Source organism: Tamandua tetradactyla, chromosome 1 (genome assembly GCF_023851605.1).
Source record: "Tamandua tetradactyla isolate mTamTet1 chromosome 1, mTamTet1.pri, whole genome shotgun sequence".
NCBI lineage: Eukaryota > Metazoa > Chordata > Mammalia > Pilosa > Myrmecophagidae > Tamandua > Tamandua tetradactyla.
The window spans coordinates 35,513,607-35,541,232 of record NC_135327.1 but is presented as its reverse complement, the minus strand read 5'-3'; the positions used below and the strand labels follow the sequence as shown (position 1 = coordinate 35,541,232).

Here is a 27,626-nt window from a genome sequence, read left to right as displayed (position 1 = left end):
ATCACATCAAAATGCAATGGACAACCAGAGCCCAGGAATCAGAAGTCAGGTGGCATGGGCTGAAGACTCCTGCTAGGCTGTGAATGGTCAGTTTTGTGATTTGACAGGTGTTTCTACCGCTTTAAGCCTTGGCCTCATCCTCTGCAAAAAGAAAATAAAAGTAAAAATAGTAATTATACCTATCTCCAAAGTTGCTGGGAGAGTCCAGTGAACTCAGGTATATAAAACACTTAAAACTGAAAAAGGGAAAAAGAAAAGCTAAGCTGACGTGTGCAGAGAATTGTTGCTCTCGGTTCATGGCCTAACCAGCTGCCTGTCGGAAGTGGCGTCCTGGCCTTTTTCCAACCACCATTTGCCTGCTGGGACCTGAGCACATCATCCACCATCACTGGATGCCTACCAACCATCAATGCAAAGCCCCTTAAATTCAGGTGACACCTGTGGTCTGAATTGAGGGCTCGATGGGAGAGAAGCCTGTTGGTGGTCCTTGCGGCTCACAGTTCTCTTCCTTTCTAAGTGGGGTCTTTGGTAACAGCACACCCCTGTGGACACATGCTAAATCCCTTCCCTTCCCCTGCCACCCTCACCCCAGGCCTTCCGAGGCACCTTATACAGTGTGCCCCACTCCAAAGTGCAGCTTAGTGATTTCTATGCCATTCCCTCACAGCCCCCAAGTTTGGGACCACCGAGTTGACGTGGCTGTTTGAGTGTGAAGAGACACGGCTGTGAAGGCATCCAGATCCCACCTGGAAGGGCATCTTCCTTCTGATCCAACGTGTAGACTTTCCAGCAGACTGCAAAATGTGCATCTCTACCTGGGGAACAGAGGTCCACAAAACTTACTGTGAATTGTGCATCCCCAGGGGCTGGCTAGTTCCCTTTCTCTGATGGACATAATGACGGTCATTTGCACTTCCCTTTCCCATTTGGGAGGCCATCTGGGAGAACAGCAGGGTAGAATGAATAGAGATTTACAGGCACAGCCCTGCAATACGTACATCCCCAGCTGCCATGAACAGACGCCGCCCTGGACACGAGTCTGTCATCTGGTCACAGAGCGTGTGGCACCCTGGGGGAAGAGGACCTGTCGAGAGGAATGTGGTCACTCAGGTAGCCCATTCCCCTCCCAGACCTTGTGATCGTCCTCTGTGCACAAGGTCCTGGCTGGGGGGTTGCGGGTGCTTAGATGCAGGTTGGGCAAAGATGTGATTTGTGGAAGCTCCTCATCATTGTTTGAGTGAGCCCATCACAACTTGCCTATTTTTCCTCTGATGACTCGACAAAACCAGTGTCCCAACAGGAAGCTTCCATCAGTTTGCAGTGGTACCACAGGAGACCCCAATTGGCAGTGTAATGTGCACATAATGCAGACATGGGAAAGGGCACTGGAGTTCCCTGTGGCTTCATCTGTGTGTGTGCTTGAGTGTGCACATCTAAGAGGCGAGGCCCTGGGGCTGGGGGTAGCCCATAAACGTGAGTCAGGGGCCGATGAGGATGGAGGGGAGCCCAAGGGAAGATTGGTACATAGCCACAGGGCTTTGCCTCTCACACAGCTCGGCCACATGCCCATCTACCTGGGTTTCAGGTAACCGCCTGGCAGAGCCACCTGATGGGAATGATGCCTCACTGTGCGCTGTGGTGCCCTCCCCAACATCACCCACCTGGGGGCTGCAGAATTAACAATCAGGCAGCTGGCAAACAAGCTAGGAATAAACCTTTTCCAGGCAGAGATACTCCATTTCCTTATTAGGAAACAAACCTGTGGTAAAATATGACTCCATCTTTACATAAAATGAAAAAAAAAAAAAAAACGACCTATAGACCGTGTGTGAGTGAGTGTACCACATTCTGATGAGGAAACAAAATTCACAGCGGCTGGGCCAGGCCAGTGGAATAACCAACTAGAGAAAAAAAAAGCATCTTCTACATTGAGGCATCCAGAGGTGGCGTGAGCACGTACACCAGATCCCCATTTAGCACCTTGGAAGCTCCTATGGTCCCCTTGGGGGTGAATTTGACTGATTCCTGTTGGTCAGCGAGTGCTGGGATCGGGCAAGCAGCTTTGTAAAACCGCTTCTGCCTGGCTCACCCAGTCCCCGCACCCTATGAACCCACCAGACCTTAGCCAGAAGCCGACCTTACAGGGATACAGGGCAGCTTACAACGCTCTGGAAAGAACCTGCAGGCCCAGATGACAGGGGGCGACCAGGCCCCTCCTTCGTCCTGGCTCAGAGCAGCCAAAGGAAACCTGACGGGTTTGTTTGAGGGACAGCATCCTCTGCTCACACTCTCCCCACTTTGTCCTGTGAGCTAGTGAGACCGTCTCAGAATGAAAAATAAAATCCAAATCGGTGCATGCCTTTTAAAGCTGGCCATCCCATCCTCTGAGAGGTTAACCCTTTGCCTGAACTGGACACTCAGATGGGCAGGAGCAGTTTCTGTCTGGGTTTTTCCTATTTGGTGAACTCCTAGAGCCCTGCATGTGGGATGTTTTTCTTCCTGATCTCAGTAAGTTTCCTGGCTGAGGCCGGGTGTCCTGCAGAATCCTCTCCTCAAGGACATAGCCTGGCAGGCAGTTGCCATAATAGTAGCAATGATAATGATGACAGCTACTGCTCTAGGAGAGTGTTCAAGTTTGCTAGATGCTAGAATGAAACACGCCAGAGATGGATTGGCTTTTAATAAAAGGGAATTTATTTCATTAGTTCTTCAGAGGAAAGGCAGCTAACTTTCAACTGAGGTTCTTTCTTACATGGGAAGGCACAGGGTGATCTCTGCTGGCCTTCTCTCCAGACCTCTGGGTTCCAGCAACTTTTCCCTGGGTGATTTCTTTCTTCATCTCCAAAGGCCTGGGCTGAGCAGTGAGTGCTGAGATGAGGTAGGCTGAGCTGCTTGGGCTGTGCTACATTGAGCTCTCTCATTTAAGCACCAGCCAAGTAAATCAAACATCATTCATTGCAGCAGGCATGCCTCCTAGCTGGCTGCAGATGTAATCAGCAACAGATGAGATTCACATGCCATTGGCTCACATCCACAGCAACAGAACTAGGTGCCTTCACCTAGCCAAGTTTACACCTGAACTAACTACCACAGAGGGCACCCGAACCAGGCTCCATTCTCATCTCCCAGGCCCTGGTGATTCCTTACTAATGGTGTCTTCTCCCTGCTCTGTCTGCAGAGTGACTACTCGAGTGACACGGAAAGCGAGGACAACTTCCTCATGATGCCGCCGAGGGACCACTTGGGCCTCAGCGTCTTCTCCATGCTCTGCTGTTTCTGGCCTCTGGGCATCGCTGCCTTCTACCTGTCACACGAGGTAAGGCCCCTCTGCCCCTGCATGGCATGGTGGAACTGCACAGCACACCTGGGCTGACAGCACACCTGGACTGGCAAAAAGAGGCCAAGCAGCTTAGGAGGGAGAGGGTGTCAAATTCGGTCCCAGAGGAGAAGAGGAGGTCGGGGCACAGGAGGTGTGAAGCCTGAGAGGGGCGTCAAGTTTAGTGCTGGTGGAGAAGAAGAGGTCGGGGTACTGGGGGATATGGGAGCTGGCCCAGGGGCTGGTGGTCTTAGAGCTGTCCTGCCCAAGGGGAAGCCTTGAGGATGCAACTGGTTCTCCATAGGAACCAAACACCCACCAGGTGAAATGCCAGTAGCCTCAGAAGCCTGACCTTCCCTTGGCACTCAGTTTGCTGCAGCGGGACTGACCCCAGTCCTGGGTGGCCACAGGGCCCAGGACAGGGAGCCAGTGGAGAGCACAGAACTTAATGACAAAGGGGCCAAGACTGGTATTGTTTTGCTGGATCAAACTCATTTGTATAAAATGAATTCTCTTTAAGCAGCAGCGTGTGCACACCCATCCCAAATTGATTTAACACTGATGGGGATGGCGCATCTCTGTGGGTAATTGTGTCCTCCCCACTCCCACCATGTAAGGACCTCAGAAGGTGTTGCTTCCAGCCCTTTTATCAAGCATTCTATTTGTTATTTCTTCATGAAATCCAGGTTTTGAAAGATTTTCTCTAGCATGTGAAGGGCATTCATTCAGAAATAACCCATTTTCCTCGTTATCAATCAAAGAAAGACATTTATAATTGTCAATTACAGTGTGAGCTCACAGACACCACCACCCGCTGCGATTGTTCTCCCAACCCCAGTAGAAACGGAGACATCTGAGTGAGTTGGGAGGACACAGGTAGATATATGTCCGGTCTCTGGGTTTCTCAAGGCATGTCAGAAATGCCCCAGAGGGTTTAGGGCTCCCGTCCCAGCTTCAGGCTCCTGGACTGAGGTGGGAACAGCTAGCCCTGGCAGGTCCTTTGTTGGAAATATTATTTTTCTCTTGGCTTGGAAATAACATTCACTCCCCAAGCTTCTCACTGCTTCTCACTGGTCTCTCAGTTTTGTCTGGCTGGTGAGCAGGATACCCTCCCCTGCCTTCCTGCACTTTCCCTTCTCACCCTCTGCACAGGGACCTCCTGGGTGGTGGCTGGGCAATCTGTTTCCCCAGGCATGCAACACACTTGTCCCACCATGTGGCAGGGAGAGTGAGTCACCAGCTGTGGCTCTCCTGAGGACCAGTGCCCCTTAGAAAGGGCACTTGGAGGGGCAGGTGGCAGTACAGGGCAGCCAGGCAGCCCCTGCTCAAAGCTTTTCTGTGCTCCTGGCTCCAGAGGATAATGGAAGTTTTGGGACAGGAAATTTCTGCACTGCTAGCCTGGGGTGAACAGTTTTTCCACGTTCAGCTTTGATTTCAAGGATCTCTCTCAGCTTCTCTTGTGTGAATGTGTTCTACACAGGCCAGGGACCCTCCCCCCACCCTTCTCCAGGAGCACAGGCATTGAATAGAAAGCAAGACTCGTGATCTGGCAAGGGTTTGAGTGGCTATGGGGTCTAGGGAGACCTGGGAGAGCCTGGACCCCAAGGGAGAGGATCTGGAAGCAGACAGGGGCCAGGGGAGAGGTCAATGGATAGACGCAGCCTGCCAGGAGGCATGCTCTAATGAAGACCCCCACTGCCCGGCTGCAGGCCCTCCCCACTCCTGTGTGAACCATGTTTGGGATTCTGGGGTAGGACAGAGTATGCAGGCAGGTGCTCCACCACACACACACACACACACACACACACACACACACTGAGAAAGGAAAAGTCAAGAGATCAGACTGAGGGGGCAGCTGCAGGTTTTCATGAGTGCACCATGGCTGACCTTAAATGTCCCAAAAGAGCACTTCTGGTCCTGCACCTAGTCCCCCAGCACAGCCCTGATGGGTGAAGGGGGCTAGGTACCCTCTCCCCCATGCCTCGTTTGCTGAGGAAACCCACACACCCCCACTCCGGCCGGGGAACACTGCCAGCCTTGGAACTGCATTCCAATTGCTGAGTTTCAGAGCAGGGCCCATACTTTTATCTTACATTTCGTTGGGAGAAGGGATGCCTGTTCAGAGAGATGAGAATAGACCTCTGGATTGCAGCGCCTGGCGAGAAGGAAGCCCTGGACAGTGTACTGGAAACTCCAGCCTGGGAGGCAACTGCCCCCTCACCAGGTAGCACACAGGGCACTGCCTAGATTCTTTTTCCTAGGCAGTAGTTTTCAGTCTCTGCACAAGCCGTAAGAGCCTTTTAGTCTGGAGCCGACAGCCTCTCAGGATGCTTAGTGCCTTCAGTGGTGAAGAGGATGTTGACCATGTGCTTGGCAGTGACCACAAAGCACCGCTTGTGTGGAAGCCTCTGACATGCTTTTCATGCTCTGTGGACAGGTGGGGCTGTCCTCAGAGCATGGGATCACCTTGGTTCTCAGGATAACGGGCCCTCCTATAGCCTGCTCTTGTATCGTGCAGTGTGAATGGATGTCCATTCAGTGGAACCATGGCAGATCAGCAGTTCCAGCATTTTCCAAATAGGAACGTCCCATGCACGCCCGCCATCCTAAGTGACCTCTTTTTGGGCCACACTTGGGCCATCAGATTGCTGCAGACCTGGGAGCCCCCAGAAGACCCCACAATGCCCTCACCCACTCAGGATGCGGCCTTGCCTCTGTGGGCTCATACAGCCCAGACTGCACGTGCTGAAAGGCAGCAGGCCATCGCAGAGCTGGCAGCTGCAAAAGGAAGTGACGGGGGATGCTCCAGCACACCTGGAGAGTCCCTGCACCAAATCAGATCAGAGCCTTCCTGGGCGAGCAGGGACTGGGAAGAGAGGCCCAGGGCCCTGTTCTAGGAGACCCCCTGCAGATTGCCACCTACCTCCCTGCCCCCCAGGTTGTTTGGGAAGGGTGATGCCAGATCACAGCAAATGTATATGCATTAAACACAGTCCCTAGTTCTCAGTGCTGTTCACAAGATGTGGTGGATTGAATCATGTATGCCAGTTTGGACATGTTCTGGGTCTTGGTCTACATCGTGGTGGGAATAGACCCTTTGTAAATAAGGTCTCCTCAAGATGCCAGTTCAGGTTTAAGGTGTGACCCAACTGAGTCAGAATGGGATTTAATCCAGATTGCTTAAAATGGAAGAAATTCAGTCATAATGAGAGAGAGCCCCGGGGAGGAGCCAGAAGCTGGAAATCAATGGAACCCAGGAGAGATAGAAGACGCTGCCATATGCATTACCACATGCCAGAAAAGCCAAAGACCAAGGAGGGCTGGCTGCGAACCCCAGAACACCACAGACTTCAGGGAGAAAGAATCATCTTTCTGATGCCGGATTTGGGGCTTCTCTTCACCTCGAAACAGCGAGCCAATAAATTCCCATTGTTTAAGACAACACATTTGCTTTAGAGACTAGGAAAGTAAGCCATAGGGACATCTGTGACATCTAAGTGTGACATTTGTTACTTTTTTCCCTTTATATTGAAAATCTCAGTGTAGTTGCTGACAGTTAGGCTGGGCAGGCACCCTCAGAATAACTGCTCAGAGAAACCCAGAGGGCCTGTCAGGTCATTTTTCAGTAAAAGGAAACAAGCCATGAAGGTTTCAGTAGCTTGGGCAGTGGTGAAAGGATTGTGAGCCCTGGACTGAAGCATTCAAAGCCCAGGGTTTTCTACATCCACCCTCATTCTCTCTGGGTCATAGTCAGCAGGTGACTTCTCCATGCCTCGGTTTTCTGATCCATCAAACACAGTCAAAATCATTCCTACCATTTAGAGGTCGCGAGCTTTTGAGAAGGGAGCATGATGGAAAGTCCAGTGAGGTTCCTGGAAAGTGGCAGGTGCAGGATATGTGGTGCTGGAAACCTGAGCTGCCAGCGCGTGGCATGACACCACAGACAGTGGACACCTAGAAGGAGGCTCTCCACATTTTCTCCCATAGATTTCACTAACCTGAAGGAGATGCTATTTAAGTAACAATGATGGTAGAAATGAACGTCCAATTGGGCATTCCCCAGCACTGCTGTGTGCCAGGCACACGTTAGATGCCTCATGGCATCACTTCTCCAAGTGATGTCCTACCCTGTCGGTATCATCATCCCCTGGTAGCTGGTTAGAAATGCCCATTACTGAGCCCCACCACTGACCTGGTGAATCAAAGTTCTGGGCAGGGACCCAGGAATCTGTATTTTAGCAAGTCCCTGGCTGCTCATGTTTGAGAAGTGTTCATCTACCTGCATGACCTCATCTCCATGCATGACCTCATCTCCATGCATGACCTCATCTACATGCATGACCTCATCTACATGCATGACCTCATCTACATGCATGGCCTCATCTCCGTGCATGATCTCATCAGGACTCTACCAAGTGGGTACATTCACCCCTATTTTATGGGGATGCAATGGGGACTCCTAAGGTTGAAGGACGTGCTCAGGCTTCAGCTGGCAAGCGATGGGTTGGGATAAGATCAGGACGCCACCTGGTGGGCAGGCAGCTGATCTGAACTGAGAGGAAAGCACTCAAATGGTGGCTGGGTCAGGAAAGAAGCTGCAACATTTTCTCCACAACTTCATTTTGCTGCAAGAGTGTTGGTCATTTTATCCAATTTCTAGTGCAGATAAGTTTTATCAGCCAATTTATAGGGAGAAGAGTATTGGTGTGTACAATTCCGGTAGTTTGGAAACATCCATAAATGGATGCTTCCAGAAAATGTTGAGGAAAAGAATGAATCCCATATTTGCTAAGTGACTTCTGTGAGCTAGTTAATGTGTACAGTTCATCTTATTTATCTTTGCAGAGGGTCAGAAACGTGAAAAGTTGTTATCCCCATTTGATGGATGAAAAGCCTAGCGTTCCAAGGGATTAAAGAGCTCACAGAAGTCACAAAGGTAGCAAGTACTGGCATGTGATGCAAATACCAATATATCTAATCCTTATAAAGAAAATGTCTGTAGTATAACTTCGGCTTGTATCCATTTGCGAAAAAAAAAGAAAAGATAAGCACATTTGCTTCTAAACCTGCTGCCTTCACCCCAGCTTGGAGGCTGGCATGGTAGAGGAATCAGAAGCCCCTTTTGGACGTGGCTATGGTGCCTGCCCTTGTCGTCCTTCACCCAGTCCATTTTCCAGATGGGAAACTTGAGGCTCAGACTTGGGAGACACCCCCAGAAGAGGGACATGGGGCTCATGCCTGGCATCTGCCAACAGACATCTCCTGCTTTCAGGCATTTACTACATCTTGATTTAATTTCATTTCATAAAATGTTTCTTTCCTTTATTAAATGCCACATTTCAATAATATTTAAATGAGATAATGATATTGAGAATCAGATTATGAATGCTTTCAAGAATACCAGCAAAGGGAATTGGCCAAATTAGGAGGAAAAAATCTAAAAATTTTGACTAAAAATCTAGACAAAAACAGAGTCCAACTTAGCTAATAGCACTCTTTAGATCCATTGTTTTGTCCAGTATTTTTGTGCTGAGCCCTGTTCTAGGTACCAATGAGAGAGCAGTGGACAAAACGAATTCCCTACCTTGACATGGTTTACATCTAGTGAAGAGAGACAGACAGTGAGCAAAAGTAAAATTATAGATGGTCAGGTACCAGTAAGTATAAAGAAGAAAAATAAAGTTGGAAAGGGCATGAGTGGGGCTGTAAAATAAAATGTTAAATCTACTGAGAGGATAACTCTCGTGATACAACTTCAGGAGCCATCCAGGGGCAGCAGGAGGAAAAGATTTCCAGGCAGAGGGGGCAGCGCATATAAGCGCCCTGCTGTATAGGAGGAACAAGGAGAAGGCCAGCGTGGCTGAAGCAGAATTACCACTAGGTGCAGGAGAAGGAAATGAGGTACAAGAGGTACCAAAGGATGGCGTGGGGGGCAGACTCTACCGGGACTTTGGGCTGAAAGAATGACTCCGGCTTTGATTTTAGGATGAGACACTCAAGGGGTGTGTGAGCGGAGGAGAGACACATCTGTCTACACTCTGTCGGGATGCCTATAGGGACAAGGGTAGAAGCAGGGCACAGTTTAATAGTCCAGGACTGCACTAGAATCAAGGCTGGGGGATAATCAGAAATGGTGAGTTGCTGTATGTCTTCTGGAAGAAGGGCAAGCCTTTTCTACATGAGGGTTGTGAGAGGGAGAGAGAATGGAAGAATCCACTGGGAGACAGCTCCCATGGGCTTCTGTGTGTAGAAGGAGCAGGTGGAACCTTGGATTTTGGCCATGTCACATGTACAAAGTCTGTTGTGTATTCAAGGGTCAGCACTGAGCAGGCAGTGGAATATGTGCATTTGGGGTTCAGGGGAAAACGTCTGAGTCAAGGTTATATGTTCAAGATGAGATTGCTGTGCTAACCACTAGCTCTAGCATGAGAAGGCCAGCTGTAGCAACAACACGCTGTTCCAGGGAAGTGCTGGAAGAGAAGGCCTGTGGGAGCAGGTCCAAGAGAGAATCGGAGGAAACAGCCTAGGCAGCACAAAGCTGTGCTGCTGGAAATGGGAATGGCAATTGCATGGATAGAGGCAGTGGCTAGAGGCCGGGGGAGGGGGGATGAAGGGGATTTCTGGGTGCTACAAATATTCTGTTTCATTGATCTGGATTCTGGCTTTACCATTGTCAAAATTTATTGAACTTACCCTTATGATCTGTGCATTTTTCTCTAAGCATGCTATACTTCAGTACAAACTTTTTTTTTTTTTTTTTTTTTTGCATGGGCAGGCACCAGAAATCGAACCTTGGTCTCCAGACAAAAAAAAAAAAATTCAAAGGTGTTTTAGTTCCAGGCTGCTTAAAGCAGATACCATGAAATGGGTCAGGTTAAATAATGGGAATGTATTCACTCACAATTTTGAGACTTAGAAAATGTCCAAGTCAAGGCATTATCAAGGCGATGCTTTCTTCCCAAAGACTGGCTGCTGCGATCCTTGGCTTCTCTGCCACCTGGCAAGTCACATGGTGGTGTCTGCTGGTCTCGTCCTTCTCTTCCAGGTGTCACTGATTTCACCCTCTAGTTTCCATGTCTTTCTCCCTCTGTGTTTGAATTTCATTGTCTTCCAGTAAAAGGATTAAAACTCACCCTGTTTGAGGTGGGCTACACCTTAACTGAAGTAGCTTTATCAAAAGGCCACACTCAGGAATGTATTAGACTTAAGAACATGTTTTCCTGGGGTACATACAGCTCCAAACCACCACAAATGGGAAGAGAACAATTGGGAATGGTGAGTTCAGTTGTCTTTTGAAGAGTTTTGCTGTCAACAGAAAGAGCAATTGTGTAGCATCTAGCTGGGGAGATTATTTTTAAATGGGAGAAATTATAGCACATTCATATGCTGATAAAATGATCCAACAAAGAGGGAAAAAATCAATGCTGCATGGTTGAGAATTTCAGGAGAGATCTTTAGGAAGCAAGAGGAAGTGAGAAGGGGAAGGGCTGGCTTTCCTCAGGATCTCAGAGTTCATGTACCGAGACAGGAGAGAAGGTGGCAATGTGAGTGAGTGTGATCAGGGAGCTTTTATCATTATTACCAGCTCCTGAGAGCACAGGAGGCAAGAACATCACAGAGAGCGAAGGAGGGGGAACAGGTGCTGAAGGCTGAGAAAGAAGGAGGCGTGGAGCAGCTGCCTGGGCCAAGGGCCTCTCATCTGTGGCGAGTATCTTGGGTGTGCAGCTCATCCCCAGGCCTCCAGGTTCCTCCAGCCACCTTCTGAGCAGGGGCAGCTGCATGTAGGCAGAGTGGGGTAGTGGCGAGGAAGGAGGATGTGCCTGATGAAGAGCACTGAACACGAGTTGTGAGGACTTGATGGTGGAGCAAAGTTACAATGATAGGCCCTGGAATCTGAGCAGAAGAGAGGGGAAGAGAGGATGGAAGAGGAACAAGGTGCAGTGGAAACACCTGCTCTGCTCAGGTGCTGTACCTACCTGTTATGGCCACCCACTTCCTCACCACACCTGCATACAGCAGCCAAAGAGCAAGGGGATCTGTGGTTATTTCCAGATGAGGCTGGGGAAGGGAAGGACCTGCCCCAGGTCTTATTTGCAGGTGGCAGAGCCAGGGATCTGTCCCCCAGCAGCAGTATCCTGCTCAGAGTCGGTGTGCCATAATTACCGCACTTGTTGACTAAAGCCATCCAAATAGTCCTCGGGCATCAGGAGAGAGCTGAATGTCTTATAGACATTATGAGGAGGGAAGAATGTTGCAAGTCTTAAGTCCTTTTCTCTTATTTTCTTGGTGAGATAACAAGCCTAATTGTCACTCCCAGGGATTGGCCTGCCCCTCCCCCATCTGACTCCATTAAGGCTGGATGATATTAAATTATGGGACAGAATGAGGCAATCCTGAGTAATGACATGCACTAAAGGCACTTATTATTTCTCCTGAATTTGGCTTTATCTAGCAGAGTAGAAAGGTAAATTAAGTGCATGGCAGGCTGTCCCTTCCCCTTCTAAATAACTTGCCCTGAAAATTCTGCAAAAGCAGGGAAACTCTAATTATGGGATTTGGGGTTTCAGAACCTCTCACTCAGGTAAACTCCTGCAGAGCCCAAGGGGCATTGTGGTCATTCCAAAGTAGATAAAATACTTCCTATCTCCATCTTTTTTCTAGATATCAATTGTTTATGGCTGGTTTGCAGGATTCTTGTCAAGTTTTTAAAGCCTATTTCTCAGAAAGAACCAAAACTTTTCTGGAACCTCCCTCAGGTCATTGTCCGAGTCAAAGAGAGCAAGGTGATAGTTTCCTTTCAATTAGGAGTATATAACTAAAGCCATTTGTTGGGTTTCTTTTCCACAGCGTGTCCTTGAGCCACCATGCGAATGTTGTTGGAAAAGAAACAACCATGGGGCCATCAGGGCTTGGATGACTGGCTCTATCTTTCCTTTTTTTTTTAATATGGAAAGAAAGTGATTTTCTCTTAATAACAACAACAAAAAAAAAAACCATGAGGTCCACTGAGCCATTGCTAGAGGGATAGGCCCAGTATTCATGATGGATATGTTTTAAGTTGTATCAGGAAACTATGGAATGGCAGCTGAATAGTCATTCTTCCTCTCTCTTCTCTTGCACAAGCTCTGGCTGTCTCTATCCCTATCTACAGAAATAAATGCATATAATATATATATATACATATTCCTTCTGCTATCTATCTATATCAGCGTATTTCATGTATATATGCACGTAATACATTGATTGTAGCTTCTAAGAGCTATTTCGCAACTTCTGGATTTAAACAATTCCAATAAATATTAATGATCTGGTGCATTGAAGACGAATCAGAGATAAGTTTTTTTTTCCTTCTGGAACCTTTGCATGAGTCAAGTTACCGATTGTAACTTGTCTTGGTTTATAAATGAACAAATATGTCATCTCTTTTGTTCCCTGCGGTGTACTGTACGAATTTTTTTTAGCTGTAGGTGACACATTGTCTCTGTAATTAGTGTCTTGATTTCGTGATTGTTTGTAGCAGGAAAATGCACATCCTGATTGTCCAAGAGCCGAGCCAGGTGGTGCCTGCACATTTGGAATCTGGGGTTCAAATGACAGCATGTTGGATTTTATGTCCTTCCATCTGGCCTTATGGTACCCCTCTAATTTTACAGCCCAATATGAGATCATTTTTTAAAATGGTGTAACTGAAGCTTTTCAGTGGTAGCCTGTGTTCGGAAGCAAGGTCATTCCCATGTTTCTTTTGCCTCTCTCTTTAATTGGAGGCCTTCTCCATAGGTTCTCCAATACCCCAAGAACTAAGAAGCACATGCAGGGCCAGGAGATCTTGGTTTTGTGCCATGGCCTTCAGCCTCTAGCCACCTTGTATAGCCATTTCTGTGAATGCTGAGTCCACTGGCCAGGCCCTGGAGGATGCACTCAGCCTGGAGTGCCCTGCCTGATGGAGGAGGTGGTCAGGAGCCACCACAGCTGTCTCCGAGCTCAGCCACATTGCCACGCTGTGCCACCTGCAGATGGCCTCCTTCCACCCAGCAACACTATACTGGGGGCTATGAGTCTGCAATTGCACAGATTAGTAGGATTTCCTGCCACCTGAACCAGAGAATACCATGAGGGACGACTAATGAGCAGTCATCTCCAGGAACCTTGTATTTCACTGAATTCTAACAGAGATATAGGATACCATTAGCACAGAGAGTATTTTATCCCAATATTCTTCAAAATTCCTATCTTAGGTTATTTTTTACATCAAACATATGCATGCCAGGCAGGCCAAGGTGGCTCAGCAGGCAGAGTTCTCGCCTGTGCCGGAGACCCAGGTTCAATTCCTGGTGCCTGCCCATGCAAAAAAAAAAAAAAAAAAAAAAAGTATGCATGCCATATTGAAGTAAAATGAGTTATTTTATTGAATATTAAAGTTGTAAGTTAATAAATGGTTTAGAAATTTAAAAAATGAGTCTGGAAAGAGAACTATATTATAGCTGGGTAATAAATATACTTATTACTCATAATATACATTCTGATATACATTATAAGATACATTTTGAACACGTCAATGCACGTTCAAGTATGTTTTGGAAAACTTACTATCGTCTGTCAGGGTTTTATGGAAATGGAAACCAGGAGTGTAGTAGCCCTTGTGCTAATGAGGCAGAGTTGTTTTTAGAAAGCTTGGTCCTGTAGACATATGGAAGATTGCCTCCAGGGGTGGATTTGGTTCAGTTGAAGGGCATGTGCTTACGTGTGTGTCAGAGAGGAAGGTCAATCTGAAGTTAGGAACACCCATGGAGTCTGAGTCAGAAGGCTGACAAAAGGCAAGCTGGAGTGAAGGAGAAACAGGTTTGTGAAGGTGATTCTGCGGTTTTCCATTGGAGGTTCCGCTGGGTGATTAAGGAAATGATGTCAGTAGAATTTGCAAGACCCATATGCTCTGTGCAGGCACTTATCTCCTTTCATTTGGGCTTGTTTAGTTTGCCATTGATTGCCCTGTAGGCTTTTACTTCTTTGTTTTTTTAATTCTTTAACTTGTCTCAGCCAAAAATGGTGCCATTTTGCTGTCATCCAACCACACATGTCGACCCTACTGGGCAGTGTGGGTGGGAGCTGAGGCTGGGGAGAACCAGTGGCTCTTGTCCACTCCTCCTGTTGATGACCCATGACTTTCCCTCCTCAAAAGTAAGCAGGCTGGGCAGGCCACAGTGGCTCAGTGGCAGAGTTCTCACCTATGATGCCAAAGACCCGGGTTCAATTCCCAGTGCTTGCCCATGCAAAATAAATAAATAAACAAAAGTAAGCAGGCTACAGTAGGCCACCTCGCTGGCCCTGGAGAAGACACACAGGCTCCACTCTTCTCCCTGTCTTAACTGCCTGGCTGCACAGGAAACTACTGGAACTTGGAGCCACAAATTGCCCTGCCAGTGGCATGCTGGAACCCTGGAAATGGTCAAAATTGGAAAAACGCCTTTATTAATTAATTTCCTTCTTCTTCTATATAGGTGTTTGAAGATCTACCCCATTTTAAGAAAATTCAAAGATTAGAAAAATCCATAGGTTTACAATGGGTAACTCAAGGGAAGTTATTTATATCCTAGAGACCTTAACGTGATGTTTTCACCTTAACATAATGCCCTGCAAACTTACCATTAAAATGTTTAAAATATAAGTTTATGCAGAAGTCTATTTTAGACAACTTTCTAAGTTGATTTCACTTTAGAAACCCAAGAATTACAATGATTTCAAAACATGTTGGGTAGCGAAACTGTCTTATCTCAAAGACGTCATAGAATTTTAGTGCTTCATTCCAAGTGAATCCATAATGAAAGATATTTTAATTATAAAGACATAATCTACCAGTGTCTTCTCAAATAATGCAGGAGCTATCTAAAGTATTGGCAATAATGTCTTCTAAATAAAACCCTGATAGTGACAATTTGTCTTTCACAAAATGATCTGCTTCAAGTGAAAACACTTCACTAGATGCTGCAAATATAAGCCCCCTTCTTACCAGAATCTGTGTACTCAGGAAAATGGGATGCACACAGATGAGAAAGTATTTGGAAGAAAAGGACAGGAAAGTACTATGCTGATCTCATGGATGATACAATTAAAGGGCAGATCCACCATGAGATATCACTTCACACCTATAAGTATGACTATTATTTTTAAAAATTGGAAATAAGTGTTAGAGAGAATGTGAGAATTGGAACTCAACTCTAATGCATTGTTGGTGAGAATTTTAAAAGGTACAGCCATGGTGGAAAGCAATATAGCTGATCCTCAAAAAGTTACGTATAGAGTTACCATATGGCCTGACAATTTCTCTTCTAGGTGTTTTTATGCAAAGAAAGTGTAAACAGAATCTCAAATACATACTTATACTCTGATGTTTATAGCAGCATAACTCACAATAGCCAAAATTGTATGTATACATTTTATATATACCTCATTTTGTTGTATATACCTCATTTTGTATATATCTCATTTTGTTTATCTATTCATCTGTTGACTTTGATGACTTTGTCATCAACAGATGAATAGATAAACAAAATGAGGTATATACATACAATGGAATATTATTCAGCCATAGGAAAGAATGAAGTTGTAATACATGCTGCACCATGGAAGGAGCTTGAAAACATCATGGTCCATGAAATATGCAAGGCACATAAGGGCAAATATTTTATGATATCCCTTATATGATGTATAAGAGAGGACTAGAAATAGCAAATTCACAGAGCTAGAAAGTAGATTAGAGGTTACTGGGGGGTGGGAAGAGGGAAAAAGAGGGAGTGCTTATTATAAAAAAAGAGGACAGTAGAACCTACTTTCCTGGTGGTTAAGCTATACCTAAGGCTACTTCTTAGATCCCTGGATGACTATCAGGAAAGACAGGGCTGAGAACTGATGTATTTGAGGTATAGCATAATATTGCTCAAGTAAGCCCCATTCTCTACACCAACCCCTAAGTACTTAAATTAAAGCTAGAAATAGATGACATTCAGGAAAATAGCAGAAAGAACTGCCATGCAGGGTGGATAGTAATTTCACATGTCTCAACCACCATATATGTAAGTGCAAGCTGAGCATATAAATTCAAGAAGTGTCCTTGGTCCATCAGAACATGATAGATTCTTGTGGGAATCTATGGCCATTTTAGGTACTTCTCTGATATTTTGATTTTGACATCAATGGAAGGCAACCATGTCCTTCTACAAAATGTCTTGTATCACTGTCAGAGACCCTCTCACTTGTTACCACACCCATCAGGACTTTCTAGATTCTTATCACACTCTCCCCTGAGCATTGGTCATCAACACTGGCACGGCAGGAGGACTGGACCACTACCATCTCCCCCTGCCCTGCCCCCCAACCCCCACCCCACTGCCTGACCCTGGAGGTGACTGCGCCTGGCAGTGCCTTTTCTTGCCATTTGGCTTAGCTTCAGCATTTTCCGACACTGAGAATTATATGAATCTCAGAGAGAGCCAAGCAAATGCTGAATTTAGAGCTGTAAATTGCAGTGAGCATGCACTGACAGAGAGTAAATATATTATACTTCTCGTTTTTATGGTTCTCTCTCTCCTTTTAAACAAGTCTTGTTTTATTTTTAGCCTGTCTAGATAATGTGTAGTGTAGTAAAGTCTCTTTGAAACACACCTGCAGAGTTTGTTTACCTTGGTCTATATCTATATCTACATTAGTTTTGCATTGTAGAAATGTGCAAGCAAAGATAATAAAGAGGATAAATAATGAACCCCCAAGTAGTCAGCGTGTAAGTTTGTAGGTGAGAGGTCTGTGATGGATGTTTCAAAAATAATTGCAAAGATTAATGACGAAGTACCAAATTGCGAATGGCATCACTGCAGATTGCTCAGGGGTAATGGGTGCTTGGAAACAGAAAAATGCATAAGCTGAGAGAAGTCTGTCTTTTAGAACCAGCCCCACTCTAGAATTTGGTTAAACGCAAATGATGAATTTATGTGTGTAAGTCCTGGGACCAGCCATACCCCAAATCCCTCCCAACCCCCAGCTCTGCACTGTGTGTTTCTACAGAATATTCCATGATTCAGGACATTTTAGCATTCATAGCTCAAGCCCAAGCTCTACATGGTCACTATCCTCCCTGGCAGTGCCCACTCCATCCAAACTGATGTTACATTTTCAAGAACAAGTATGAACCCCAAGAATTCCTCAGCTGCCCACCATCTCCTGTCCAGCTACCTGCAGTCTTACTCCCAGCAACCCCATCACCACTAACCCCATCCCATGCCCACCACCTCCAGATTAGGTTTCTGGCATTCTTTTCTTGGTCACCAAAGAAAGACCCAGGAGCTTCCAGGCCATCCTGGAATTCACAAGCAAGGAAATTCCCAAGAAGTCTGGAAAGACTTTGTGGTCATCACAGGAATCCAAGAAATGGAATCTCATGTCTCATCTAGTTTATCTTAAATTTGTGCTGGTGGGTGCAAAGACCTGATCTGCAGAGCTCAATTTTAAAATAAGTCTCTGCTCTCCAGAGATGGTTTTGAATGAGTTTGGCCTGGTCATTAGAGACATAAAAAATGCTTTACTTTTTGGGTGATATGCAGAATTTGAAAACAGAGGAATCTTGTCAGTGGCGCTCTTCATTCCTGAACTATCTTTATCCAAACAGTGATTCCCAACTCCCTGTTGTTGGTACTCAGTGCATGGCCATACACTGGAGGGAGCCAGCACTTTGCAGCCTGAGCTTGAGGCATCTCCCCACCTCTGATTCCACAGCAGGGTTCCTAAGTCATGCCTGCATCTCACAGAAGAATTCAGCTTTATTCATCGCCTGATACTTCTGGCCCTTAAGCTGATTTTTAGGCAATTGGATAGATATCTCGCAAGTAAGACTCACAGCATGGCATGATTTATTAAATGCATGAATGCTGAATCAGGACACTTAGGCATTCATATCTCAAGCCCAAGCCTGAGAAAATGAGTTATACAAAGATAAGCCGATGTGATGCAGTCTGAGGGAAGGCAGAGCCCTTTGGAAACCCACCTGAACTTCTCCCTCCCTGGACCAGGTGGTGTACGTTTGCTCAGGTAAAGTAGGTTTTCTTTGCTGAAAGCTGTGTCTGCCACTTCTCAGGGAGGGGGAGGCATGCCACAGGGTAAGTGGGGCTGCCTCAGGCAACTTTGCTTTGGGGGAAGGCGCCTATTCTATCTTGTGGGTCCTTCTCCCTGATGATCCTTCCACCCTGAGTCAATGGCAGGAAATTGGTTGAACTGGCATCTTATTTCTCTGTCAGAAGCTCCTGGCTGGGCTCCCAGGAATGACTCCTGAGAATCACCTAGAATCTGTTGCCATACCTGAACCTTATGATGTAAGAACATTCCAAGGGCTGCCTACGAGCATTTTCTTTATTTCTGTTCATGTAACTAATGCCTGCCCACTTACAAGGCTCAAAAGTGTTTCATCAATGCCCAGCCCTCCCAACCGCTTCTTCATTCTACATTTTCTAAATCCCCCAGTTTTCTCTCTACAATAGTCCTTTAGTGGCTGTTCCTTTCTCAGTCCCTTTGTAATATACTAGGTTCTCATGACATTTTTTTGAATGATTAAATGATTGTTCATCCCCCTGTTTCCAGATCCCCCCCCCCTTTTTTTACCTATCTCCCAAAGTCCCCAAGTTACTCTTCCTTAGGTCAGGTAGGGTCACACCATGCCCTAGTCCAGCAGACCTCCATGGCTCCCAGGGAGTCTCAGAAAGAGCTCTAAGTGCCATTGCCTGGCAGACAGGATGGAGGGTTCTGCATCAGACATCCCCTCCTCCCCACCGCGGCCTGCCCAGCTCTGTCCTGCACTTACCTATGATCTGCCACCTGCAGCTCAGCCCCTGCCACCTGCCCCGGGAAGGCTACCCTGGTGCCAGCCAGGGGCTCTTACCCTCTGCAGAAGCATGGAATGCATGGTAACTCTCCACCTGCTAGGTGCACCTGCATCTTCATTTTAGTCCAGGGGAACATTCCAGATCTTTGCTTGGTGTACATTCCCTTGATGCTGGCCTCAGAAGTGGGAATCACAAGGAATCTAGCCAGGTCCAGCTTGCTGTCAGTAACAGAGTTCACACCTATGGATGCAACAAACTGTAAGTCAGGGAATTTAAGATAAAACACACAGAGTGCACAAGCCACTTCCCTGTTGTCTTATAATTGCACACCTTAGTGAAAGTGTCCTTGATTTATCTAATTCCATTGCATGACTTTGCTAGAGGTTACATAACCACTTAATGACAGAAGCAAGAAAAATACTACCCCAGCAAATAATACATTATTTTATCTATCAAATGCTGTACGTGCCTGATTAGTGCTATTCAGACAGTTCTATGCAAAATAAGAGCTTTTCATGAGGAAAGCCGATTCTTTCTGAAAATTCTTCACTAATCCTCACACCATCAGTGGTCACGGAGGCCACAGCGTGACTCGGTACATCTCAGCAGAGAGCAGTTCTTTCTCCAAATAATCCCTCTTTTTCGTTAGACAAGAATAGTCAGCTGTAGTTGCAGGTTATGGGGAGGGGTACTTAATTTGTGGCCAGGACTTGACCTTTGTACCAGGACAGAAATCAGAAGCAGCCCAAATTCTCCACCCAATTGGAAATATTGTGACTGGCCCCATGATGTAAACATCCTGCTGCCCTTGTCTTAAGGAAGGAGAGAGGAAAGAAGCATGCAGACATTATGCATGACACGTAGTGTCCTGACGCATAAAAATGAAGAAAGGCTTTGCTGCAGGACTTAAAACTGATCTTGGCATGACCATTCATTTAACCTGCAAAATGATTCATTTTATTTCCCAGTAACTTAAAAGAATTCAAAAGCTTGAGGGAAAAACTCAGAGCAGAGTTGATCTTAAATAGGTTCCTAAATATACCTTAGCTCAGAAATATCTCCCTCAGCTCCCAACCCAGAATTATAATCATAGTTTGTCATCATCAGAAAGTATTTCAGCTCTTGGTAGTCAGGAGTCAAGAGCTCAGGGATGAGGGGTGATTCCTGGTGCGGATGCATTCTTATCAGCTCCTTGGGGACAGGGACAAGCCATGCAGCATTCACACCAGTGACGGTGGCCACAGTCATGCCCGTCGTGGACTGCGTGCTTGCCAGGCACTGAACCAAGGGATCTGCCAGCTCCAGGGTGCACAGTCCCTGCTGCAGCTTTGAGGTGAGAAGGGAAGATTGCTCTACAGATGGGGAAACTGAGTCTCAGCTCCCAACCACATAGACAGTGGTGAACTAAGGAAGCAAACCTGGGCTGAGACCAGAGCTCAGAGCAGGCTGTCCCCACACTCCACTCACCTGCCTGCTACACAGCCAGCCCTAAGCCATGGTGCCTCCAGGGTACACAGGTAAAGTCTCAAGGACCCTGGGTTTGGGTTTCACAGTCCATCCCGGAGACCTCTACGCCCAACAGTATGGCTCTGGGCTGGTTCCTGGCTCCGCCTGGGCCCCCAGCCCTTCCCTCTAAGGTAAGATTAAGGATGCCCTTCCCCTGACACGTGAAAGGGAGGAACTTGCTCTGAAAAGTCAAAATACTGATTCAGACGAAATTCCTAGACAGCCCAGAGCCGAGTTGTACCCCTAGATGTAACTTGCTGGTATCAGCTTCCTGCAACACGGACCTGCTCATGGTAGCCCTTGCCTGAAAGCCCTGGGGGGTCCCCAGGGCCCATGACATAGTACCCAAATGCTCTGGCCTCGTTATAGCCTTGACTTGCTCCCAGACCACCTACCAGGTTCAGCCTGAGTCTCTTGTGCCCACCCCTGCAGGCCCTGGTGGATCCCCTGCTCCCATGTGGCCTCAGCAGCCCTCCCCCAGGCCTCCCTTGAGAAGCCTTCTACTTTGCCCTCACCCTCCATCCTGCTTTGTGAGCCCTTACTCAGACCCACCTCCTTTGTAAAGGAGTCCAAAGTCACCTCCTTTGTAAAAGCTTTCCCCAAACTTCTCCAGCCAGAATGAATAATTGCCCTACCATGCCTGAAGGCCCCTTTTAGGGAAACATGTTCCCCCCAAAAGCCATACTCATGTCTCCACCCCTGGTCCTGCAAGTGTGAACCCATGTGTAAAAGGACCTTTCCAGACGCTGTTATTAGTGAAAGAGTTCCCGAAGTGAAACAGGTTGGGCCTTCACCCAGTGTGGCTCAAGGAAAAGGAAAGGAAAGGAAACCAAATGCAGAGAGAGATACCAGAAGTCAAAGAAACCAGAGAGAGAGAGAGAAAGAGAGCATGTCTCATGTGACAGAAGATAGCCAGAAACCCATCACCAGAATGCTATAGGCTTGCTAGCCCGGCCTGCCAATCCCGGGATGCTGGACTTCCAGCCTCCACATCCGTGAGCCAGTAAATAAAAACCCATTGTTGAAGCCCACCTGTGTGTGACATTTGTCCAAGCAGCTTCGGTAAACCAAGACATAGCCCTTGAACAGTACCTGCTTCTCTGGTTACGGTGAGGGGGCTCCAAAGGAGATTTCCAGTGTAACCAATGACCACCAAAAGGCAAGGTGTAAATAATCACAACTAAGATGTGGGGTCTGAATTCCTAGTGTCTGCAAAGAGGACACAGTGGGAATCAAGGGCTTTGGGGGAACTTAGATTAGAGGGTGCATTGCCTCCCGGGGACAGGCTGGGAGAGTGAGGGCATTTTACAAGTGCTGACTGAAGTTGATAAAAGAGAATCTCTGGTGACCAATGGAGTTTTGCACGACTTTAAAATTTTAATACACGTTCTTAGAATTTTCACTTTTCATGTAATTTGTAACTTGGTAAAGGAGCATCATAGATGTAAGGGGCTTGGTTTGTTTAATTGGTTTATCCAAGGATAAAGGGGAAGGTGGCATATAAGAGCATGTTTCCCAAAACTTTCCACTCTAATTGGCTTTGAAAAGACAAACTGGGGGAAGCTAATTTAAAATTCCTAATTTAAGATTCTAGAGCGATCAAGGCAAAATATTCAATTAGATCTTAGAAATCGGGACTAGGAAGATCCAATCAGAGTGTTGTTTATATGTGGGGACTGAGCTACCGTCCCTTGGATCTTTTTAAAAAGTTGTTAAGATATAAACAAGACACAAATGTAATTAAAGTACAAGTAACTGAAAAATTGTCATCAAGAAGTTTTGTTTGGCCTACTTTAGTGCTTAGAATATACTAGGATATTTATTATACATAAATTAATTCAATCAAAAGAAATGGGCCCTGCCTTCCAATGCTGGTGTGAGGAGGAAATGAATTGAACAGAATCTAACCATACCTTACAGTTTGGACCAAAAGGAGGGGGGGAAGTTTTTAAAAATTCTAAATCATCCAAAACCTTTAATGCCTCATTATTGCTTACAACTACTTCAATTACCTTGAAGTCAGCTAGTTTACATTTCAAAGGAGCTTGTTTCCAGTGTCCTATTTTAATAAATGGCAGCTAATAGTAGAAATTAACAAATAATTCGTGCCTATTTATCAAATTATTTTAGGTATTAGTATCCAAAGTACGTTAGCAGTTTCTTTGCTAATCGTTTGCTAATTTTTGTTTAGTGGGATTGTACAGCTTTCTGTCCATTCCAAGACCTGCCTCCGTGTGAATTTCCCCTCCTCTTACAAAGCAGATTACTTCCCATGGCTTGAGCTCTTGGCACCTTCTGAAATGAGTCAGGGCAAGGGATCCAGTGCTGCCGAGACGATGGGGACACTGAGCATCAGTGAAGTCATGTTCTCACATGAAATCCCCCAGGCAATATGGGGAGAAGGTCAGGGCTAACCCTGCCTCTGAGCCCAGGCTCTGCCTTCTCACTGCTCCTCTCTGCAGCCCCTCTGGCCTTACAGAATACAGATTCTAAACCCATGGGTCTGATGCGCAAACTGCTTTTCCATCTCCTCTGCAGCACTGTGGAGACAGTGGTTTGGGGGAGGGGGTCTGGGGCATCCCTTGCTGTGCCCACAGTATCCTCCTGTGGCTGGGACTGCCCCAGCTTCCTCCCGTGGCAGAGCTGGCCCTGCTCCACTCGAGGGGACCTCTCCTCCCAGCCATCTTTGCAGAAGGGATGCAGGTCCTCAGTTTACCCCCAGCCTGCTGTCCCTAAAATGAGCATCCAGCAGCAAGTCATCAGGGTCTTTCAACCTTTACCACTGTCACTCGACATCCTGTTCCCAGAGTCCCTGAATATCCTTCTTTAAGCTCAGAGAAAGGACAGTTCTCCCTTCTGTCCCTTCCCCTCCCTTCTTCTCTCCTCTCTAATCTTCTCTTCTCCAAAGGGTGGGAGGACCATGGACCCTCAAAGGGCTTTGGACAGAATTTACAACATCCATGAGCTTGGATGAGAAACAAGTTGCACTGTTACTTTCACCACCCTCTACTTGAAATGTAGCATTTCCTCCAATTCGAATGGAGGCCCCAAGCCACGGTCAGGTTGGCAGTGGGGCTCTGATGGCTTCACGTCACATTGTTTATCCCCATCACTACTTTGGAAACCTGATAGCTCTTAGGCCAGAAGCAGCTACTTTTTTTTTCTTTGCATTGGCAGGTACTGGGGATCGAACCTGGGTCTCCAGCACTGCAGGCGAGAACTCTGCCACTGAGCCACCATTGCCCACCCTGCTGCTTCTTATTTGATATCTAACAAACATAGCATGCACTTCACTTGTCTATTTCAATAATCTTGGTTCCTGTTGTATTTCTCTGTATTTTCTCTTCATTTAAAAGCACTATTCTTTTTAATCCTCAGGTTTCACCAGATCCCAAAGGGATCTGTGGCCCCAGAAAGATGAAGAACCCTACTGGGTGTGCATAATGCAACTCTATCTGGCCAGGCCCCTTTTCCTTCTGGCTAAGTCCTACCATCTCTTAATTTTTCCCTGGGCCTTTCCTGAAGCTGAGCTCTTCCACCTGGACCCCCCAGCCCCACCCTTGGCCGGTGCCCCTCCAGCTGCCCTGTGCCTCTGCCTAGCCCTGGGCTCTGTTTCCCTTCATCAGCCAAAAGCTCCTGTTCACCCAACCCGGGACCCATCCCAGAGCAGGGCCTCATTAAATACTGTAGGAGTGCATGGCTGACGGAGAACAGCAGGGGTGGCTGCAGCAAGCAGGGAACTGGTAGAACTGTTTCCTTGAAAGGCCTCAGCTAGAAGCAGTCAGTCTGGGTCAGAGCCTTGAAGCCCGAGCATTCTGCCCCCTTGATCTTCCGATCTTCCTTTGCCCTCTCCTCGGAGCTCAGGTTCGTCAACATCCACAGCCTCAGAACTGCCCTTGATTTCCTACCCTCCTTTCAGTACAAAAGATTTTAAGGCAAGTTTCCCTCACTTGCCCACTTGTGTTCACAAGTTGTCAGAGACTGCCTTCCGTAGGTGACCCCTCAGTGTGCAAACGGCTTTCCACATTCTTTCCCCAAGGAATTTTCCCCACAATCCCATGAATACTGTCACCACTTTAAAAAGGAGGAAACCAAAATTCACCATTCCTGACAGGTCTGAGGACATGTTGGGAGTTCACAGCCAAGCCACGACTCAGCACCTTCTCCTTTGCCTCCCCTCCATGCAAGGAAGGACTTTCCTCCTGCACCTTGGGTCCCTCGGATCTCAATTGCCTGAGGGTGTGGGTCTCTGGGTTGGGCAGAAGACAGCATGATGAGGCTTAGTCCACAGTGAAGCCAGAAAGAGGAATGGGCTGGATGGGTACAAGGGAAACTAGAAAGCTCTCAAATTCTAAGAGTACCCAACTGGACTCTCTAAGGGAGGAAATAATTTTGTAATTTAGGATTGTTATTGTCATCCCTGCCTTTTCTGTAAGTTATGCATTTCAAAATTCTTCTCTGAGCACCCTCTGTGTGCCAGGTGTTAAGGACTCAGCAAAGAAAAAGATCCGAGCCCTGCACTTGAAGGGATTTAAAGAATCTGCCAGGGAGCCAAGCCAAAATTCCAGAGGATCCTGGGGGCCAAGAAGATGGTTTCCAGAAGTAAACATCTTCCTTCTGCCTTCTCTTGCTCAGTACCCCATGTTCCCTGCACGTCTTGTTGTCCACCTTCTGTCTGTCTGTCTGCTCAGAGGAAACTGAGAGATTTTACTGTCTCTTCCTGGTCCGAACTTCTCACTTCTTGTCCATATGTCCAGCTCCTGGAAAGACTGCTCCTTGAGGTCAAGTTCACATTCTCATAAAACACCAATGACCGGAGGAGTAGATAGCGAGCCCCGTGGTCACGCTAGCTGAGCAGGCTCCTCACTGCACCCCTCCACTGGCCATGGGAGCCCCAAACCCACTGGCTGGTGACCAGGGCTGATGCCCACAGCCCACACCTCTCAGAACCCTGTCCTGAGAAGGGGGTCTTGCATCCACCCACTGCCCCCACCAGAAACTCAGCTTTGCTCTTTGTCAGTATCACTCCTTCATCTCCTTCACCTCCCAACCGTCCTCACAGGCCTCTGCTCAAATCTACCTACTCCCCTGTTTCCCCACCATCTCCTCCAATGGCAGCTTTAGTTGTTTTCTTCCCCACAGACTTAGACTTGGGGGAGGGGGGCATTCATGGCTCTCATTCACTTTCATAGGGTCCAGAAGAGTGCATGTTTTGGTTTGTTAAAGCAGCTGGAATGCAATACACCAGAAATGAAATGGCTTTTATAGAGGGAATTTATTAAATTGCAAGTTCACAGTTCTAAGGCCATAAACATGTCCAAGCTAAGCCATATAGAGAAAGATACCTTGACTCAAGAAAGGCAGGTGTTTATTGTATGAGAAGGCACATGGCTGGTATCTGCTGGTCCTGTTTCCAATTCCATTGCTCCCAACTTCTGATGCCAGTGGTTTCTTCTCTGAGTTCTCTGGGGGCCTTCACTTAGGTCCTACGGGACACACCTCTGAGTTCTGGCTTGCTTAGCATCTCATAGGAAGACACATGTCTGTTGGGCTCTCCAGCAACTGTGTCTCCTGGGGCTTCTGCATTTCCAAATGTCTGTGTTTGCATCAGCAACTGAGGTTTCTCCAAAATGTTTCCCCTTTTAAAGGACTGTGTGAAATATATCTGGAATGGGTGGAGTCACATCTCCATCAGATCAAAGGACCACACCCACAACTGGGCATGCCACCTTTCCATGGAAGTAATCCAATCAAAAAGGTCACACCCACAATCGAGTGGGTCAAACTCCATGGAAACAATCTAATCAAATGTTTCCACCCTAAACAATTTTGAATCAGGATTAAAGTATATGGCTTTTCTGTGGTAACAACAGTTTCGGACTGGCACAGCATATATGCTGATTACTTGGCGAGAGAGTGGAATCTCCCTGAATGAGGCAGGACAGGTCTCTCCAGTGGGCCTTCCCTCGGGAGTGGGCTGCCCCCTTTTCCCTCCACTATCACTGGTCTGGGAGAACAGAAAATGACAGAGAATGGCTATGTACGCACTAGAGGTTGCAATGAGCGTGTGTTCCATGCCTCACCATTGCGTTTGCATTCTTCTGAAGTGCGGTAGCGCGAATGTAGGTGAGATGTGATATTGAATCTGCACATAGCTGGCACTCGGCATCTAAATGGATTGAGCTTTGTGACAGCTCCTTCCCCCCTGCAGAGACAAGACCACCATTTACCTAAAGAAGGCCAGAGGGGGTCAGAATTCCAGAAAGCCATCTGGGTTCCCTTTGCGCTCTGGGATTTGTAGGAAGCACCTTCACAGTGAGTGGGCTCACCTCTCACCTCCTCTGCAGGTCAGTGCTGCTTGGGGCAGCCAAGAGGCGTCTGCAGCTCAACCCCACAGCTTCTCTGCACTCGCAGCAGCCAGGCACCCGCCCCTCGCACTCCTTCCCTGCCCAGCTCTTCCTGACTCGCCCATTATAGCCTCTTCCATTGCCGCAGGACGGAGCCCCAAAGGAGAAAAAGACATAATCACAACAGCAGTTTCATTACCTTTATATTTTACCCTCGTTCTTGAAGCTGGAAAAAGATTTTCTGTAATAAAATGTCCCTTCCCACCATGAAAAATGCCAATATTCTCACGTAATAAAGCTAATGGAATATTTCCCACACCGAAAACAGCTGCCATGACCTTTTCTTTCACAAAGAATCTTTTCTTTCTGCTTTCTCATGCCTTCCCTGACACCTTGCTTCTTGGGGCATTTTTGGTATCAGAATCCATGTAACCAGGTGCCAGTACAGCTTCCAGGATTAGCATTTCACTGACTAAAGAACAATGACAAAAAAAAAATCACATCGTGTGAACAGCAACAAATGATGTCTCTTTTGTCTTTGTGAAGGTTCAGACTTTTCTGTGAGAAGATTCACATCTTGGGAGTGACTATGAGGTG

The 27,626-nt window shown here is 46.9% G+C and overlaps 1 protein-coding gene across 1 annotated transcript in view; it reads left to right on the top strand.

The window, feature by feature from the left end:
• SYNDIG1 (synapse differentiation inducing 1) overlaps positions 1-27,626 on the top strand; it is a 196,305-nt gene that overhangs the window by 114,654 nt on the left and 54,025 nt on the right. Inside the window, exon 3 of the mRNA XM_077160693.1 lies at positions 3,179-3,316. Coding sequence (XP_077016808.1) covers positions 3,179-3,316 — 138 coding nt within the window. The remainder of the gene's footprint in view (positions 1-3,178; positions 3,317-27,626) is intronic.